The 15,524-nt window shown below is 62.3% G+C and overlaps 1 protein-coding gene across 1 annotated transcript in view; it reads right to left on the bottom strand.

Moving 5' to 3' along the window:
• Nucleotides 1-15,524, bottom strand: part of ANO1 (anoctamin 1) — a 75,248-nt gene that overhangs the window by 11,440 nt on the left and 48,284 nt on the right. The window contains 9 exon segments of the mRNA XM_077766562.1: nt 1,452-1,604; nt 4,237-4,382; nt 5,057-5,157; nt 7,987-8,044; nt 9,120-9,231; nt 9,354-9,555; nt 12,003-12,077; nt 13,057-13,134; nt 15,086-15,157. Coding sequence (XP_077622688.1) covers nt 1,452-1,604; nt 4,237-4,382; nt 5,057-5,157; nt 7,987-8,044; nt 9,120-9,231; nt 9,354-9,555; nt 12,003-12,077; nt 13,057-13,134; nt 15,086-15,157 — 997 coding nt within the window.

The raw sequence follows: 15,524 nt of genomic DNA on the forward strand, positions 1-15,524 counted from the left end.
AGGAATGGGGGCCCCGGGGGAGTGGGGGGGGGGGGCTGGGGGCTTGAGGTCTCCAGTTCCTGCTCGGCGTTGTTAACCACCTGGCCTCAGTCTCCCCATCCGGTAAATGGGACTGAGGATTTCCCCAAGCTTCCTCAAGAGGTTTCTTGGAGGACCGAACACTGAAAGCCTCAGGAAACGATCGCGGCCCCTCCCCCAAGCCCGGCACAACCGTCTGGGGTTGATCCTAGAGCAGGGCACCAACTGCCTGGTTCGCCCACATGGGTGACAGACAGGAGCTCAGCATCCTGACCTCTATATTTGGGCCCCAGCCCTGGCTCTGGGGCCCCTCCCTACACAACGCCAAGGTTTCCTGGCCCCTGAGGGACCCCCTGTGGATTCCCCCCCCCCCCGAAAAGCCACCGAGAATCACCAACAGGTGGCCATGCGGGGGCTTGCGAAGGGCGCTTTCCTACAATTCAAGCTGGGAGAGCGTGTGTAGGAGGGGCCAGAGGGGGGCGCTGGAGGGGGGCGGGTGTCACCACCAGAGGCTGCCAGGGTGGGGCCCCCAGGGGCCAGGGCGCGGACGGAGGAGCCCCGCTAACACAGTGGGACGTGGTGGCCGAGGGGCATGTCCCACGGGGGAGAAGCCCAGGCGGATCAGCGAGATTAGTCCGCCCTGGTGGGGTCCCAGCGCCCCGGCGCCCCCCCGACCTCCGGAAAATGACCACATGCCTATCACGCTGTGCACTCTGTGTCCTCCAGCAATGAGCAGGGACCTGCCGTGCTGACTCGACCTGTGCTAAACGGGACTTCAATGTACCTTTGTGACTTTCCATCTCATTTCAAGATAAAACGGGCACTTTCTGCCTTCACCTTGACGTTCAGTTGCCTCACATGGAGATCATCATCCTCACTGCTGACGCTGCAGCCAGTTCCCACGCTCCCCGCGAGCGCGGCCCCCACAAACCCCCAGCCTCTCCTGCACGGCGAGGAGGAACCTTAGGGACTCAGGGTTAGCACCCGTGGGCTCTGGCCCCACAGGCAGGCCACGCGGCGCCTTCCTGAGTCCCGCCTCCCCTTTCCTGTTTCTGACTGTTGACTGACTAAACAACAGCCTACTTAGAACGGCACCAGCTCAGCAGACACCGGCTGCCCGTCTCGCTCTGTCTGTGCTCCAGGGGCCACATGGTCCCCGTGTGGGGGTGCGGAGGGCCTCAGAGAGCACGTGCACCCTGGGGACCTACTGGTGCAGGAGGCAGGCGGCGGGGACAGGCAGACATCGAGGCACTGTCGCCCTCAGGAGGCCGGGGCTGTGCAGGAGCCCCCCACGCCCGCCCCCCACGTCTCCATCCTGGATGGGTGCGGCAGGAGCCTGTGGGGACGTGTCTGACCACATGCGGCCACTCTGGGCCGGGCTCCTGGGGGGCAGGACCCCTCCCCCACAGCTGGCACGCCCGAGAGTCACTCACCGATGTCTTTGGCCCTGACCGCCACCGGCCTGCGCAGCTCGGTGATGAACTTCTTGGCGTCCAGGCGGATCTCGATGATGTTGTTCAGCAGCGCGAACAGCGGGGCCAGAGGGAAGGACGCAACAAACAAGGTGACAAAGCCGAACTGGATTACTGCAAGGAGGGCAGGCCGGTGAGCTCACGGCCGCACCCCTCGGCCCCACGGCGGCACCCCACGTGCCTCTGGCTGAACAAACCGGGTGGGCTGGGTCTGGCTGGCATCCTGCCTCTGACGCGCCCCCTGCACCCATCTAAGAGGGGCCCTGGGGACACACCCAGCGCAACCCCGGGTGACCCAGGGCGAGGAAAGGGCTGCAGGGAGATTCCAAACTTCACTCTGGCCCTGGGTGCTGACCCCAGAATAACAAGCAGGCATCGCTTACTGTACATCTAATCTCAACAAAGGAGGAGCAGGAAGGCCCGGACGCAGTCCTGACTGCCGGCCTGGGCTGGCAAGGGCCTGCGGGGCAGAGCCTGAGCAGTGGGGGGCCTGGACCCGGGGGTCTGCCAGCATCCCTGCGTCTCCAAGAGCCCCCATCGGGGAGCCGGCCGGGGCCCACCGTCCAGGACAGTCAGCCTCACGTCCCTCCTCTTGCTCATTATCCTCACGGTCAAGACACCGGCCATGGGGCTTCACCCTCGGGGCCGCCGTCGCGCAGAGCCCTGCTCCCGGGGGAGGTCGGGTAAAGGCTGCTGAGCGGAACGGAGGCGGCTGGTTCAGGAAGTGTCCAGACTGTCCGAGGGCCCTGGCTGCCAGGCGGTAAACAAGGAAGCCGGCAGAATGTCACCGTGCACCTGGGGTGCTGAGTGCGGCCATTGTTAGCGCCGCGGNCCGGGAGCTGGGCCCGAGGGACGCTTGTGCGGATGAGGCCTTGTCTGAAGCAATGGAGGCGTCGGACAAGCTCGGCCGTGGGCCCCGCTGGGCTGCCCAGGCCCGAGGCTGTGGGGTCCACACTCCCGCGTGGGGCGGCCTCGTGTTGTGTGGACCGAGAAGCGGGGAGGGGAGCTGGTGCTGGTTCAAGGCTGGGCGCTCCCAGCTGCACTTCTCTCCAGGCTCGGGCACCGTGCGCTGCAGGAGCCCCGCGGGGTCTGTCCGCCCGGAGCCCGGCAGCGGGTGCGGCGTGGGCCACAGGGTGGGCGGCTGCCTGGCCGCGCAGGGGCCTGCACCAGGGCTCCCGCCACACCGGACAGGAAAGCGATGCCAGCTCCAGCCTCCGTAGGAACTGAAATCCGGGGAGGCATTTGTCTCCTGCCGGCGACGGCCGCTCTTCCTGCTGTCTGCCCCCCGCTGGCCTCAGGCAGGTGACGGGGACCCTCCTCCTGGACCCAGGGCTGAGTCTACGCAGCCCGGTGGGGAGCAGGCCCACGGGGGCCCACGGGGGCGAGGGAGCTGCCTGACCTTGTCTGGTTCATCTTGGATTTTGTTGCAGGAGAAAACAGAGTGGCGTCTGAGCACAGCACGGTTCCCATTTTTCAGTCTTAAGATGCTTTTCCTTCTGAGTCAATGGCAAGGTTCTTCTTGAACACTCATCTGGGAAGCCGGGCATGACACTGACTTCGCTGATATTTGTTAAAAATGCCAGGTCGCAGGCCCCACCCTGCACAGACCAGGCCCCAGAGCCAGCATTTAAAATGTGCTGTCCGTGGTGGCCAGGGGCCCTCCACTCTGGGACCCTCTGCAGGGGTCTTCCTGACCGCCTTTGCTGGTCTGTTCACTAAGCGAACGTGTACCGAGTGCCCATCATAAGCCGGGATCTGTTCTGGGCGTAGGGAGTATGGCCACGAAAGGGAAAAAGGGTCCTGTTTTCACAGAATGTCCATCACTGCGCTGGGAGACAGAGGCAAAGGCATGACGGGGACTGCAGATGTCAGCTGGGGCTGAGGGTCAGAGCAGGGGGGGAGGCAGAGGGTCACAGCTGTGCAGGGGAAGGGCTGACCCTTTAAACCCTGTGGTCAGGAAGACCCCTCTGGTGGGGTCTGAAGGGAGAGAGCAGGCCATGCAGGTATTAGGGAAAGAGCATGCCAGGCAGGGCACAGCTAGGGCAAAGGCCCTGTGGCAGGCATGAGCTCCGAGTGTTTGGGTGACAGCACAGGGGCCAGTCTGGCTGGAATGGAGGGAGGAAGTGGGGCTGAGGGGCTCCAGGCGGCCACGCAGGCCGCACTTGCCCTTTCCCCACTTCTCTCTCGTTTAAAAAAAATTTTTTTAATGTTTTATTTATTTCTGAGAGAGAGAGAGAGAGAGAGAGAGGCAGTATGAGCAGGGGAGGGTCAGAGAGAGAGGGAGACACAGAATCTGAAATAGGCTCCAGGCTCCGAGCTGTCAGCACAGAGCCCGACGCGGGGCTCGAACCCACGAACCGCAAGATCATGACCCGAGCCGAAGTCGGACGCTTCACCGACTGAGCCCCCTGGGCGCCCCCCCTTCTCTCTTGACCACACTGAGAGTCGCGTGCCACCTCTGAGCACCCTCCTGTCCAGTGACACCGTAGCTGGTGACAAGGCTCCATCCCTGGGTTATCTCCTCTTATTCTTAAGTTTGTTTATTTATTTTGAGAGAGCGCACGAACAGGAGAGGAGAGAGAGCCCCAGGTAGGCTCCACACTGTCAGCACAGAGCCCGGGGTGGGGCCCAAACTCGTGAACTGTGAGATCATAACCGTATCAAGGGTCAGATGCTTAGCCCACCGAGCACTCCAGACCCCCGTCCAGGGCAGGGGGCTGCAGCCGGCCCCCCGGCCCCCACTCACTCATCTCCATGTACTCCGGGGTGAGGCCTGCGAAGGGCTCCAGCGTGTAGTCCACTTCGTAGCGCTGCCTCCTCTTCCCATACTCGTCGTGGTCCGAGGGGCTCTGGCGCCTCAGCCGCAGGTAGCGGATGAACTTCTTCATCTTCCTGAGGGGACACACCATCACTTCAGTTAGGGGTCCGGGAAGACGGGTTTGGGCGCTGGGGACTGTCACCTCCAAGTTGTGCTTCTAATTCTCTGAGCCGTCGAGTCTTTAAAGCCCTGACCTAACGCATCTGCGAAGGCTTCTCCGTCCAGGATTTCCTGTGCCCTTCCCCGCAGAGGCAGGGGTCAAGTGTGGGCATAGCAACAGGTGCATGGAGGGTACACGGCCACCTGAAGCCCCAGGAAGGGCTCGGTGTCAGGGGTCAGCGCGGTGGGGGGTGGGGCGGGGGTCACAGAAAACCATCCGATGTCCCTGATTGCAGAGGGCAATCTGCTGAGGAAACAGGACGTGACTCTCAAAGGGACCAGGGACACGGAGCCTCCAGCTGGTCCATTTGCCGACCACAGGGAGCCGGCTTGTGTGTCTGGGGGTGCCTGTCAGTACCCCGAATCCTCAGCCCGCTGCGGAGCAGGGGGGGTCATCTCAGCCTCCGCCCCCTCCTAGTCCCCCATAGGGTAGCTCTGTCCTGCCTCTCCTTGCCTGCCCTCACCACCTCCCTCTTCCTGGTGCCCCATCCTGATCCAGGCCCCAGCCACCTGTCCCCCACCCAGACCACCACAGGGCCCCATCCCCCACCCCCGGCTCCGCGTGGGCCCAGGGCCACAAAGCACTCACGGGATGCCAATCTCAAACAGGTTGTTCTGAATGAGCTGCTTGCCAAGCATGATGATGCTGAGCTGGATACAGAGCTCCATGAGGCAGCCGCCCGGGGCACACTGCGGGACAGAGAGCAGGTGCCTCAGCCCCCCTCCCCCACTGCGGGACAGAGAGCAGGTGCCTCAGCCCCCCTCCCCCACTGCGGGACAGAGAGCAGGTGCCTCAGCCCCCCTCCCCCACTGCGGGACAGAGAGCAGGTGCCTCAGCCCCCCTCCCCCACTGCGGGACAGAGAGCAGGTGCATCAGCCCCCTCCCCCACTGCGGGACAGACAGCAGGTGCCTCAGCCCTACTCCCCCACTGGGGGACAGAGAGCAGGTGCGTCAGGCCCCCTCCCCCACTGTGGCACAGAGAGCAGGTGCATCAGAACCCACCCCCCCAAACTGCGAGATGGACAGCAGGTGCAACAGAACCCACCCCTCCCGCATTATGGGACAGAGAAGAGGTGCATCAGCCCTCCCTCCCCCACTGCGGGACAGACAGCAGGTGGATCAGAACTTGCCCCCCACTGTGGGCCGGTGAGCAGGTGCATCAGCCCCCCTCCCCCACTGCGGGAAAGAGAGCAGGTGCATCAGCCCCCCCTGCCCCTGCCCGTCCTGGACACCTGGAGAGAGGCCGCCACCCCCAGTGAGGGGAGGTGGGTTGGAAGTGTCTTTCACAGACACATGTCTGCGTCCTAACCCCCAGAGCCACAGAAAACGAGCTCATTTGGAAAAGGGTCTCTGCAGATGTGACCAAGTTAAGACGAGGTCACGGTGTATTAGGGCGGCCCTGATCCAGTCACTGGTGTTCTTGGAAAAAGAGAAAACAGGCGCACGGAAGACTGACAGACTAGAGGGCCGGCCGAGGACGCCAGCAGCCCCCGCAGGGCAGAGGCCTGAGGAAACGCTCCCGGGCCTCTGAGGGGAGCACAGCCCGCTGGCTCCGTGATTTTGGACTTCTGGTGTCTAGAACCATTACGCGACTACACATTCCGGGTGTTCTGGGGCCGCCTCATCTGTGGTCTCTCGTTACAGCGGCCCCAGGAAGCTGATGCACGTGGCCTACGGGCTGTCGGGGCTGGAACGAGGCCGAGCGTCAGGAGCGCAGTGCCAGGGAGGGGGCACTGGACCCGGGGGCTCCTCCTCCTCCCGAGGGCAGGGCCTGGTCCCACGTACGGCTGTCCCTCCACGGGCCACGGGGCCTGGGCAGCTGGCCACGCCTCGGAGGCCTAACGTCCCTGTCCCCTGTCCTTGGTGGGCCTGCACCGACTGCCTCAGGCCGGTGACGGACCAGAAGCTCCACTCGTCCACGTGAAGAGAGCTCAAGGGACACAGGACAACCCTGTGGGGGCCCAGCGGACCCCTCCACAGGCCCGGGACAATGTTTTCCACCCTTACCACGGAAGTTATGTCGGAGTGCCACAATTTCATTTAAAAAATGATGTCCGTTGTTTTACTCTACTTTACAAAGTCATTTCTCCAATTTCCGCAACCATTAAAGAATCTGGCGGTATATCGTTTACGNCTAGAGGGCCGGCCGAGGACGCCAGCAGCCCCCGCAGGGCAGAGGCCTGAGGAAACGCTCCCGGGCCTCTGAGGGGAGCACAGCCCGCTGGCTCCGTGATTTTGGACTTCTGGTGTCTAGAACCATTACGCGACTACACATTCCGGGTGTTCTGGGGCCGCCTCATCTGTGGTCTCTCGTTACAGCGGCCCCAGGAAGCTGATGCACGTGGCCTACGGGCTGTCGGGGCTGGAACGAGGCCGAGCGTCAGGAGCGCAGTGCCAGGGAGGGGGCACTGGACCCGGGGGCTCCTCCTCCTCCCGAGGGCGGGGCCTGGTCCCACGTATGGCTGTCCCTCCACGGGCCACGGCGCCTGGGCAGCTGGCCACGCCTCGGAGGCCTAACGTCCCTGTCCCCTGTCCTTGGTGGGCCTGCACCGACTGCCTCAGGCCGGTGACGGACCAGAAGCTCCACTCGTCCACGTGAAGAGAGCTCAAGGGACACAGGACAACCCTGTGGGGGCCCAGTGGACCCCTCCACGGGCCCGGGACAATGTTTTCCACCCTTTCCACGGAAGTTATGTCGGAGTGCCACAATTTCATTTAAAAAATGATGTCCGTTGTTTTAATCTACTTTACAAAGTCATTTCTCCAATTTCCGCAACCATTAAAGAATCTGGCGGTATATCGTTTACGTGAAGAACGAGTCATACGAGGGGAGGGCACTTCACGGGCTTTTCGCAAACGTGTTACTGCGGGTGAGGCCCCCGTCTCGGGATGCGCAGACGCCGGCACTCGGGGGGTCGAACCTCTAGGCTGTGCCCCGGGCAGCCAGATCGCCCTGTGCCCAAGCCCAGCCCAGTCCTCTCCACCCTGTTTCACAGCGTCTTTAGCAGAAGACCTATCCCCCATTTTCCAATGAGCTGGATTATTCTGGGCTTCGCTGACTGGTGCCCCTGAGACCTGGATCTCGGGTGGCCCCGGGGCCCGCTGGGTCTGACGGGGCAGCAGGAGCAAGTCCAGCGGCAGGTGCGCCAGCCAGACCCACGGTGGCTGGAGCGGCTGAGAAAGCCCAAGGTCACCAGCGCTGATGTAGGGGACAGAGGTGGGCGTCTCTACGTTAAAGTAAAACAACGAAGCTAGTTCTGTTTCTTCCCCGTTAATCCATCTTAATCAGAAACAAGAGCATTCCAGGTATCAGAGGAAAGGGAAAAAAACACAACTGGCGTTATTTTTTGGTTTCTCCTTCGAGGGTAACCCTGCATGAACACGCCGAGTAAGATCAAAGCCCCGCGCCGCAGCCAGACAGCAGGGGTTCCCCCGAGGAGGGAAACGCTGCTTGACAAGCTTTGCTTCTGCTGAGCCCACTGTGGGGACAGAACCAAGACGAACACGCGGTCAGTTACCTCCTCCATCCGGAAAGAACGGAAAATGTACACGTAGTCGCCCGGTCGGCCAACAAACCTGCGAAGAGTGGGGGTGGTGGGAGGGGGGGCAGCGCAGGGAGACCCCGAGGAGGGGGCTGGGCCCCCCTGTACCACACCCCCAGGCTGAGCCAGAACCGCTGTGCTGTGTCGAGTTCCAGGGACTCCCAAACCCACGGAGGTGAGAGGAGACGGAACCTCAGTGGGAAACCAAGAGGCACCGGCCCCTCCCCCGCAGGGGGCAGGGTGGGGGTGGGGAACGGAGGCTAAGCAGCCGGACAGAGGACCCTGCCACCTGCCAGGTCAGGTCAGGTGGGGGAGGGGAGGTCCCGGGGCAGCCTCTCCACCCCCTGCAGGACGTTCAGGGCGGGGACCTCCCAGGGCCTGCTCCGCTGTCCTGCATGATCTCAGGGGAGCCCCGACCCCTTGGCTGGGCTCTGTGACCCTGGGGTGGGAGGGTGGCCACGAAACCACACGATGCTGAGGAAGAGGACTTTGGAGGGGTTCTGGGATCAGACCTGCTAGCCCCTGGCAGGAGGGGCGCTGGGAGTCTTGGGGGGTGGGCCACAAGCCCCTCCAAGCCCAGGGCGGCACAGAGGGTCCTGGCATAGGGTTCACCCACCACTAACCGGAACAACAGGCTGGCTGTGACTCTGCCCTTCTCCTGACACCCCAACCTGGTCATCCCGCCCTCCTGTGAGGGCACCTGGAGCTTGCTGCCCGGGGTCCCCGCTGCCTAGAGTCCCTGCTGTCTGGGGTCCCCGTTGCCTGGGGTTCCCCATTGCCTGGGATCCCCACTGCCCAGGGTCCCCGCTGTCCGGGGTCCATGCTGCCTGGGGTCCCCATTGTCTGGGGTCCCTGGTGCCCAGGGTCCCCGCTGTCCGGGGTCCCTGATGTCCGGGGTCCCTGCTGTCTGGGGTCCCCGCTGCCCAGGGTTCCCCACTGTCTGGGACCCCGGTAGAAGCCCGGTCTCTCCATGAGCTCGGTGGCAGTGAGAGCCACACTGAGCACTCTGCCCTGGGCCTTGACCCCCACCCGCAGGGAGGTGGGGGAGAGTCGCTACCAACTGGGAGGAGCACGTTGGGAAAGACAGTTTCAGTAACTGAAGTCCCTACCTGCCTTTGAAGAAAGCCACGTAAAAGATGGGGGTGTAGGAATTCACGAACTTTAGCAGGAAAGCCTTGAAGATGAGCCTCTCCTCGAAGCTCTTCTCTGTCTTTGGGACCTCTAGAAGGAGTGAGACACACGTGACCACTTGCCTCCCCCCCCCCCATGCGAACGAAGCTCAGAGAAGGTAAGCGAGCACCTGAGGCCCCACGGCAGGAAGGTGGCCAAGGTCGCGCACTCACCAATCTTGGTGAGCCACCTGGCGATGCAGCCGTACACCTCATCCAGGAGGATGATGACCACCAGGTTGATGATGACCGCGGTGGCCGTGACCGTGACCCGGATGTTGGACCGCACGGACGGGGAGGAGTTCATGGCCAAGGCTGCGGCTGTGGAGATCCTGTAGATGATGACTCCCAGGACGATGGCGAAGGTCACCGCGATCTGCAGAGGGAGGAGGTCCCGTCAGGGACCCCATGCCCCCCACCTGGCTCCGCCCCCGCCCGGCTCCGCCCCCGCCCAGCTCCGCCCCCACGCCTGCAGCAACTCCACTTCAACAGGGAGATGGGCTCTCCTCACCCCCTCTACTCGATGGCAGAAAACCTTCACAGATAGATGAATGAGGGCTTAGTTTCTGCTTTATGAAAAAAGACTGAGTTCAGAGAGACTAAGTAGCCAGGCCAGGGCACCCAGCTCACCAGCCGGGACTTACTGGGTGAGACCACCAAGCCTGACAGTCCCGGGGTCTCTGCGGCTGCCTGCCGCGGGGCACCGAGCCTCCTTGCCCGCCCACTGGCCCCAGCAGGGCACAGGGTGGTTGAAACCCCAGGGGCCCGCCTGGCTGGTGTGAGCCAGGCTGACTTTGGGGGGAGGGCTTTTATGGCCCTGAGTGGGAGGCGGGCGGTAACGGAGGCGGGGGGGGGCAGCCCCAATATTGGGCAGGCAGGGCCGCAGGCCTGGCTGGGACAGACAGACTGGGACCCTTCTCCCAACCTCCCCAGGAGCTCAGCGCTCACCTGGCCACACCTACCAGTGGCCCAGAACATTCCAGCAAACTCAGGCTGGTGGCTGCCTGGGAGGCGGCTGAGCACTGCTGGGATGGTGACTTTATTCCACGTGGAGCAGTCTCTCTGCCTGGGTTCCTCTTCCTCAGAGGCCCTAACTCCCTGGACGACCCCATCCTCACACTGTCCTGAAGACGCGGACAGCCCCCGCCCCCCACCAGGACGCACTGAGGACGGATTGTGGCTGAGTCCAGCTGCCGGCCAAGCCTGACTCCACCTGCGGGCAAGGCCCCGTGCCCTGCCCGTTCCCTTCTATGTGACCCGTGTCGCTTCCTCCCGTGAAGGGTGCGGAGGGCAGGCCCTGCCCCGTCAGGCTGGTTGCTCGCGGCTCCCGGGACCGCCCTGCAGAGGCATGGGACTATGCCCTGCGTCTCAGGTCACAGCTTGGAAAGTCTGCGGCTGCCGCACCCCAAGGGAGGCTGCTGCCATCAGAAATCTAGGAAAACTCCTATATTAAACTTCGCTTTTGCACACAGCTGTGGGTGCCCGGCGGTGACCACACCCTGCTCAGGAAGCCTTGGCAGCCCACGCCACACCCTGACCCAGCTCCCTGGCCAGCTCTGGGAGCCAGGGCTTTCCTCGGAAACTCCCTGGCTCCTGCCAAGGGGCCCCTCCCGGGGGAGGGCACCACCCTGGCCCCAGCGACGGCCCCGAGCCAGCACACGGAGGTGCAGACGGGCAGCAGACCCGCAGGGTGACTCAGTGAGGAGGGTGTCCCCCTCTCCCTGCCCAGGGGCGGTGTGCCCCCTCGACAGCCTCACTTCCCATGGGCAATCCCCCCTCTGGGTTTAAAGGGCCCCCGGGGGTCTGGCTGGTGGGTTCACAGTGGCCTTCCCGGGCCCGGGAACGTGGGGGTGCACTCGACCAGTGTTTGCTCAGCGAGCAAAGCTCCTGGGTGGGGGACAGAGCTGGGACTGATTCATCCCTGAGGGATGAAGACATTCCCCAGCACCTCCAGTCGGGTTCACACAGAGCAGGGGCGCTCCAGGGGCAGGGCGCCTGAGTGGCACCCGGTGGCCTGGGGAGAGGGACAAGCCTGTTTGTGGCCTGTTTCCTCGTCAGCAGGAGGGGGTGGTATCAGGCTAGGCAGGCTGTGAGGACTCAGTGGGACCCCCCGCAAGCCTCTCAGGCCACTGGCCACAAACTGGGCACCGGTCCACGGCGGCCAACCCCAGGCCCTGGGCACCAGCCCACACCTAACATAAAGCCCCCGGGTGGACAAGCGGCCGGCCATTTTTACAGTGCCCGCAGGTGGCCCCGACCTCTTGGGGAGGATCAAAGAACAGCTAGCAGGGGGCTGAGGCCTTCCAGGGAGGAGACTCAACCAATGTGGGGTGAAAGCCCCCAAAGAGCCAGGGCGTTGGCGGATTTAAAGCAGGAGGGTTGGTGATTCACAGACCCTGGGCCTCGTGGCTGCCTCGGACATGGGACACGCGGGCGCGGCCTGCGAAGCGGCTCCTGACTTGTGTCCTGTCTGTGTGTTATTTATTTCATGATTTTCTTTAAAAAAACCCTCAGTTTTGTCTTAACATGTGGAATTTCAGGTTTGAACGACTAATTACTTCAACGTGTCACCCCAGGGGTGAAAGACGGGTATCGGGGACCGCAGGACGCCATCTCACGTACCCTGGGGCACGTGGGTCCCCTTGGGGTCTCTGTGGAACCCTGGTCCCCTCCCATTTTAGGGGGCAGTGTTGGGGCCTCCCCCCACCCTACATCCTGGGACAAGAGCAGACGGCACATGGTCGCCCGACTCTGGTCTCGGTGAGCACACAGCTCTCCCCGTGGGCCTCCCGGTCTCTCCCACCTCAGCCTTCCGGAACTTACCATGAAGACAATGGAGACCAAGTTGGTGACGTAGGCCGTGAACCGATCTCTCCAGGTCAGCTTCACCTTGTCTGTCTGCAACAGGAAACAACACTGGGTCACCCGGTGGGAGCCATCGCGGTGGAAAGAGGTCTGTGCGCACGCGGTTGGTGGGGGGGGGGTGGTGGTGAACGACTTGGACAAACGGAAATACTCAGAACACCTTTTAAACAAATGCTTGCAGGTGACGAGTGAAAGCAGACACCCAGCGTCCAGGGAGGGGTCTGGGGTCTGACCGCCTGTCAAACGACGTCACGTAATCGTAGAAATAGCGTTTAAAAACGTGGTTTGTCTGTGTCGAGGGCATCACGGCGCCCAACGCCTTTCTAAAATAGACGCTGAGACCCACGTCTGGAAGAAGGAGCCTGCGTCTGTGGCCAATGTCTCACGTGGGAGGTGAGACGATCTAAGGTGTTTTGCCCTCTGCCACCCAGACCATAATAGTTATTTTTCCTCGGCGGGACAAGCCGAAACAGGCAGCTGGCTCTGCAAGGTAACACCTGCCGGCCGCGTAGCAACGGTGAAATGTGGCGCCTCGTGGCCCCAAGGCCCCCTGGCTCGGGGGCAGCCCAGTCTGGCAGGCCCGTGCGTAGCAGCCGGTCACTAACCCGCGAGGTTTCAAGAACAGGGGTGGATTTTTAAATGAGGATATGCATGTATCTATCAGGTCAGACAGTGCAGGCAAGGGCATCGCATGGACGCCGCGCATCCGGGGCCGGGGGGCATGCGTGTTAGTGGGAGAACGAGAAGCAGGCAGCTGTGACAAGCATGATTCACAAGCTCCAAGTAAGACCGGGCCCCCCCCCACCCCCCCCACCCCGATCTCGGACCCACAGTAGCCATGCAGTGACATCTCAACACACGTCACAGCTCGACGGGTGAGGGAGGAAGGCACAGCAGCGTGGACATGAATGTTAAGAAAAGGACACAGCAGACTTCGTGGAGGAGAAACACAACGGACTTCGATCGTCGGCAAACAAGCCAACACTCGCGTTGCCCCGAAGTAGAAAAGTACCAATTTCACCCCCGCCATGGCTGTCTTAACCCTCTGCTTCCATTTGTTTGGTGACTCCTCTGGAATATGCCGGCACTTCTGAGGGCGGGTGGGGGGAACAAGAGAGCACCGTGGGGTGAAGCGTGGCGAGGCTCGGGGGCCGGGGGGGCCTGACCCCAGCACCCCCTCGGCGGCAAGCTCGCCCTTCGTGGGCTGGCTGCCAAGGCTGATTCCGGTTCCGGGCGTTTGGAGCCACTAAGGGGTGGCGGCAAAGGTCTGGGCACGGGAGGCGGGGCTTTCGAGATGGACCCCAGCGGGGAAGGCCGGGCGGGGCTCTGAAACGCCCACTGGCGAGATGGCCACTGTCCTCCGATGGCGGGCAGCAGGCAGAGACAGGTTACTCTGAGCAGTTTAGGCTGGTGGAGGAAGCCACGCCCAGAAGTGCAAGTTCATATGCCAAATAAGGGGCGGGTCTCTTTTTCTTTCATAACTGAATTTGGTGCCTTAGCTGCGGGAGCAATTACAGCCATAAAGCAGCCGCTAGGAGCCCAATGAAACAGAGGAGAAAATCCGGGGTGTGCCCGCCAGAAGCACACGAGCCCTGGGGTCACCACCGGAGTCCTGCGTGAAGGGACCGGGCACCTCTGCTGTTCTCATGGTCATGGCCAAGAGGCGGAGTCACAGAGTCCGGGAGGCGCCCTTGGCACATCTGCCCAGATCTGCCATTCGGGCTTGGTTAAGTCACTCGACTTCAATGGATGTCACGTGTGCCACAAAGCCTACTGCTAAGAGGTGCCACCGTGAAGCCACGTGGACGGTCTCGTGGGCCGTACGGGCTGGGGGAGGGGGAGGCCGCACTGAACGCAGGTCTCGGCGGCCCACCGTGAGGCCCGCAGGGCGGTGTCCACACTCTCCCTCTAGGAGGAGGCAGTGAGCTGGAGAGTCTAACGGGCCTGATCAAAGCTGCTGGGCGCCTGCTCCGAAGGCAGGGGGCACGAGAATGTGCACACGTTCTGATCTGTTTAGCTGAAAAGACGACCTCACCTGGGGTGACGACTCACACCCTTGTGCTCATCTGCAATCCCACTCGAACCCTAAGAGCGTGTGCAGGGAGATGCACCCCCTTCCCGGCCGCAGCAGGGCTAGGCCGGGCTCTTGCCGGGCTCCAGGAGCTGTGGCCTGAGCGGGGGTTCTGGCCAACTGCCACTGCGGGCGCCCGGAGCGAGCAAACCCTGACCGCGTGCCACGCTTAATAGGAGATGCCCAGGGTTCGCCTCGTCTGCCCCAGAGGCTGAGAGCGTGACTGTGGCCCGGGGGGCTCGGGGAGCGTGTTTCCCACCCTCCAAGGACTGACAGAGACTTCCCCAGCCGCAGGTGGGGGCCGACGGGGGCCAGCGCACTCCACGTGTGTCCCAGGGCACGGAAAACACATTCCTTACATCCACACACTCCAGAGGCTGCACACAGAAGGCAGCCAGTTTCAATGAGAGGTTCGGGGAGAAACAAAGCTGCTTATTATGCACAGGTGGTGACCTTGAGGATGTCATAAAGCACCTCTCTCTCATTCCCACGTCTGTGAGGGAAACGGAATTGGCCGTTTGCTCGGGGATGCTGGTTGGGCAAACCCTCCGACTGCATAATTCAACATCGAGCGCAAGGGGTGCGCACACTGAATGTAAAGTGTCCTGTGAAAAAGCTACAAAGCTACCTGGTCCTTGATGGTGACACGCTGGCTGAGGTTTGAGATGCCCCAGGACAGGTCAAGGAGGTGGACCCACAGCAGAGCCTGGCGAGCTTCAGCCTGTGGACCAACCCTGGCCCCTTGCTTGTTTTGTTAGATAAAGTTTTATTGGAACCCTGCCCTGAGATATTTATTATCTGGCCCCTGTTTGGAGTCGGGGCCCTGGTCTACACCACGGACAAGTGCACGGTGCTTGCTGACTCCCAGGCTGCACCGCGGACGAGCACAGGGTGTTTGCTGACCCCTGGTCTACACTGCTGACGGGCGCACGGTGTTTGTAGGAAAGCCAACCGGCAGTGGCCACCGTACCTCTTTGTTTTTGGATTCTTTCCTCAGCGACTTCTCCAAAACTCTGGCTTCGTATTCGGCTCTGGGATGATCCTGTGAAAAAACCAAGTCGACACGGGGCCGTGTTAATTGTGCGAGGGCGACCCTCCACGTGAGCCCACAAGACAAACTCAGCCCTTGGCCTCGGGCGCCCGGGGGGGCAGTTCATGGCTTGGCTGCTGTCCCCTTCCCGTCCAGGACTCTCGCCCTCGCTGGGAAGCCCGGCCTCAGGGCCTCCGNATGAGAGGTTTCTTAAAAAAAAAAAAAGCATGTAGGGCTGCCTGGCTGGCTCAGTTGGAAGAGCACGTGACTCTTGACCTTGGGGTCATGAGTTCGAGCCTCAAGTTGGGGTACAGTTTATTTATTTTTAAATATTTTTATTTATTTCTAGCAGAGAGAGAGAGAGAGAGAGACATCGTGA

Source organism: Crocuta crocuta, unplaced genomic scaffold (genome assembly GCF_008692635.1).
Source record: "Crocuta crocuta isolate KB4526 unplaced genomic scaffold, BGI_CrCroc_1.0 scaffold636, whole genome shotgun sequence".
Classification (NCBI taxonomy): Eukaryota; Metazoa; Chordata; class Mammalia; order Carnivora; family Hyaenidae; genus Crocuta; species Crocuta crocuta.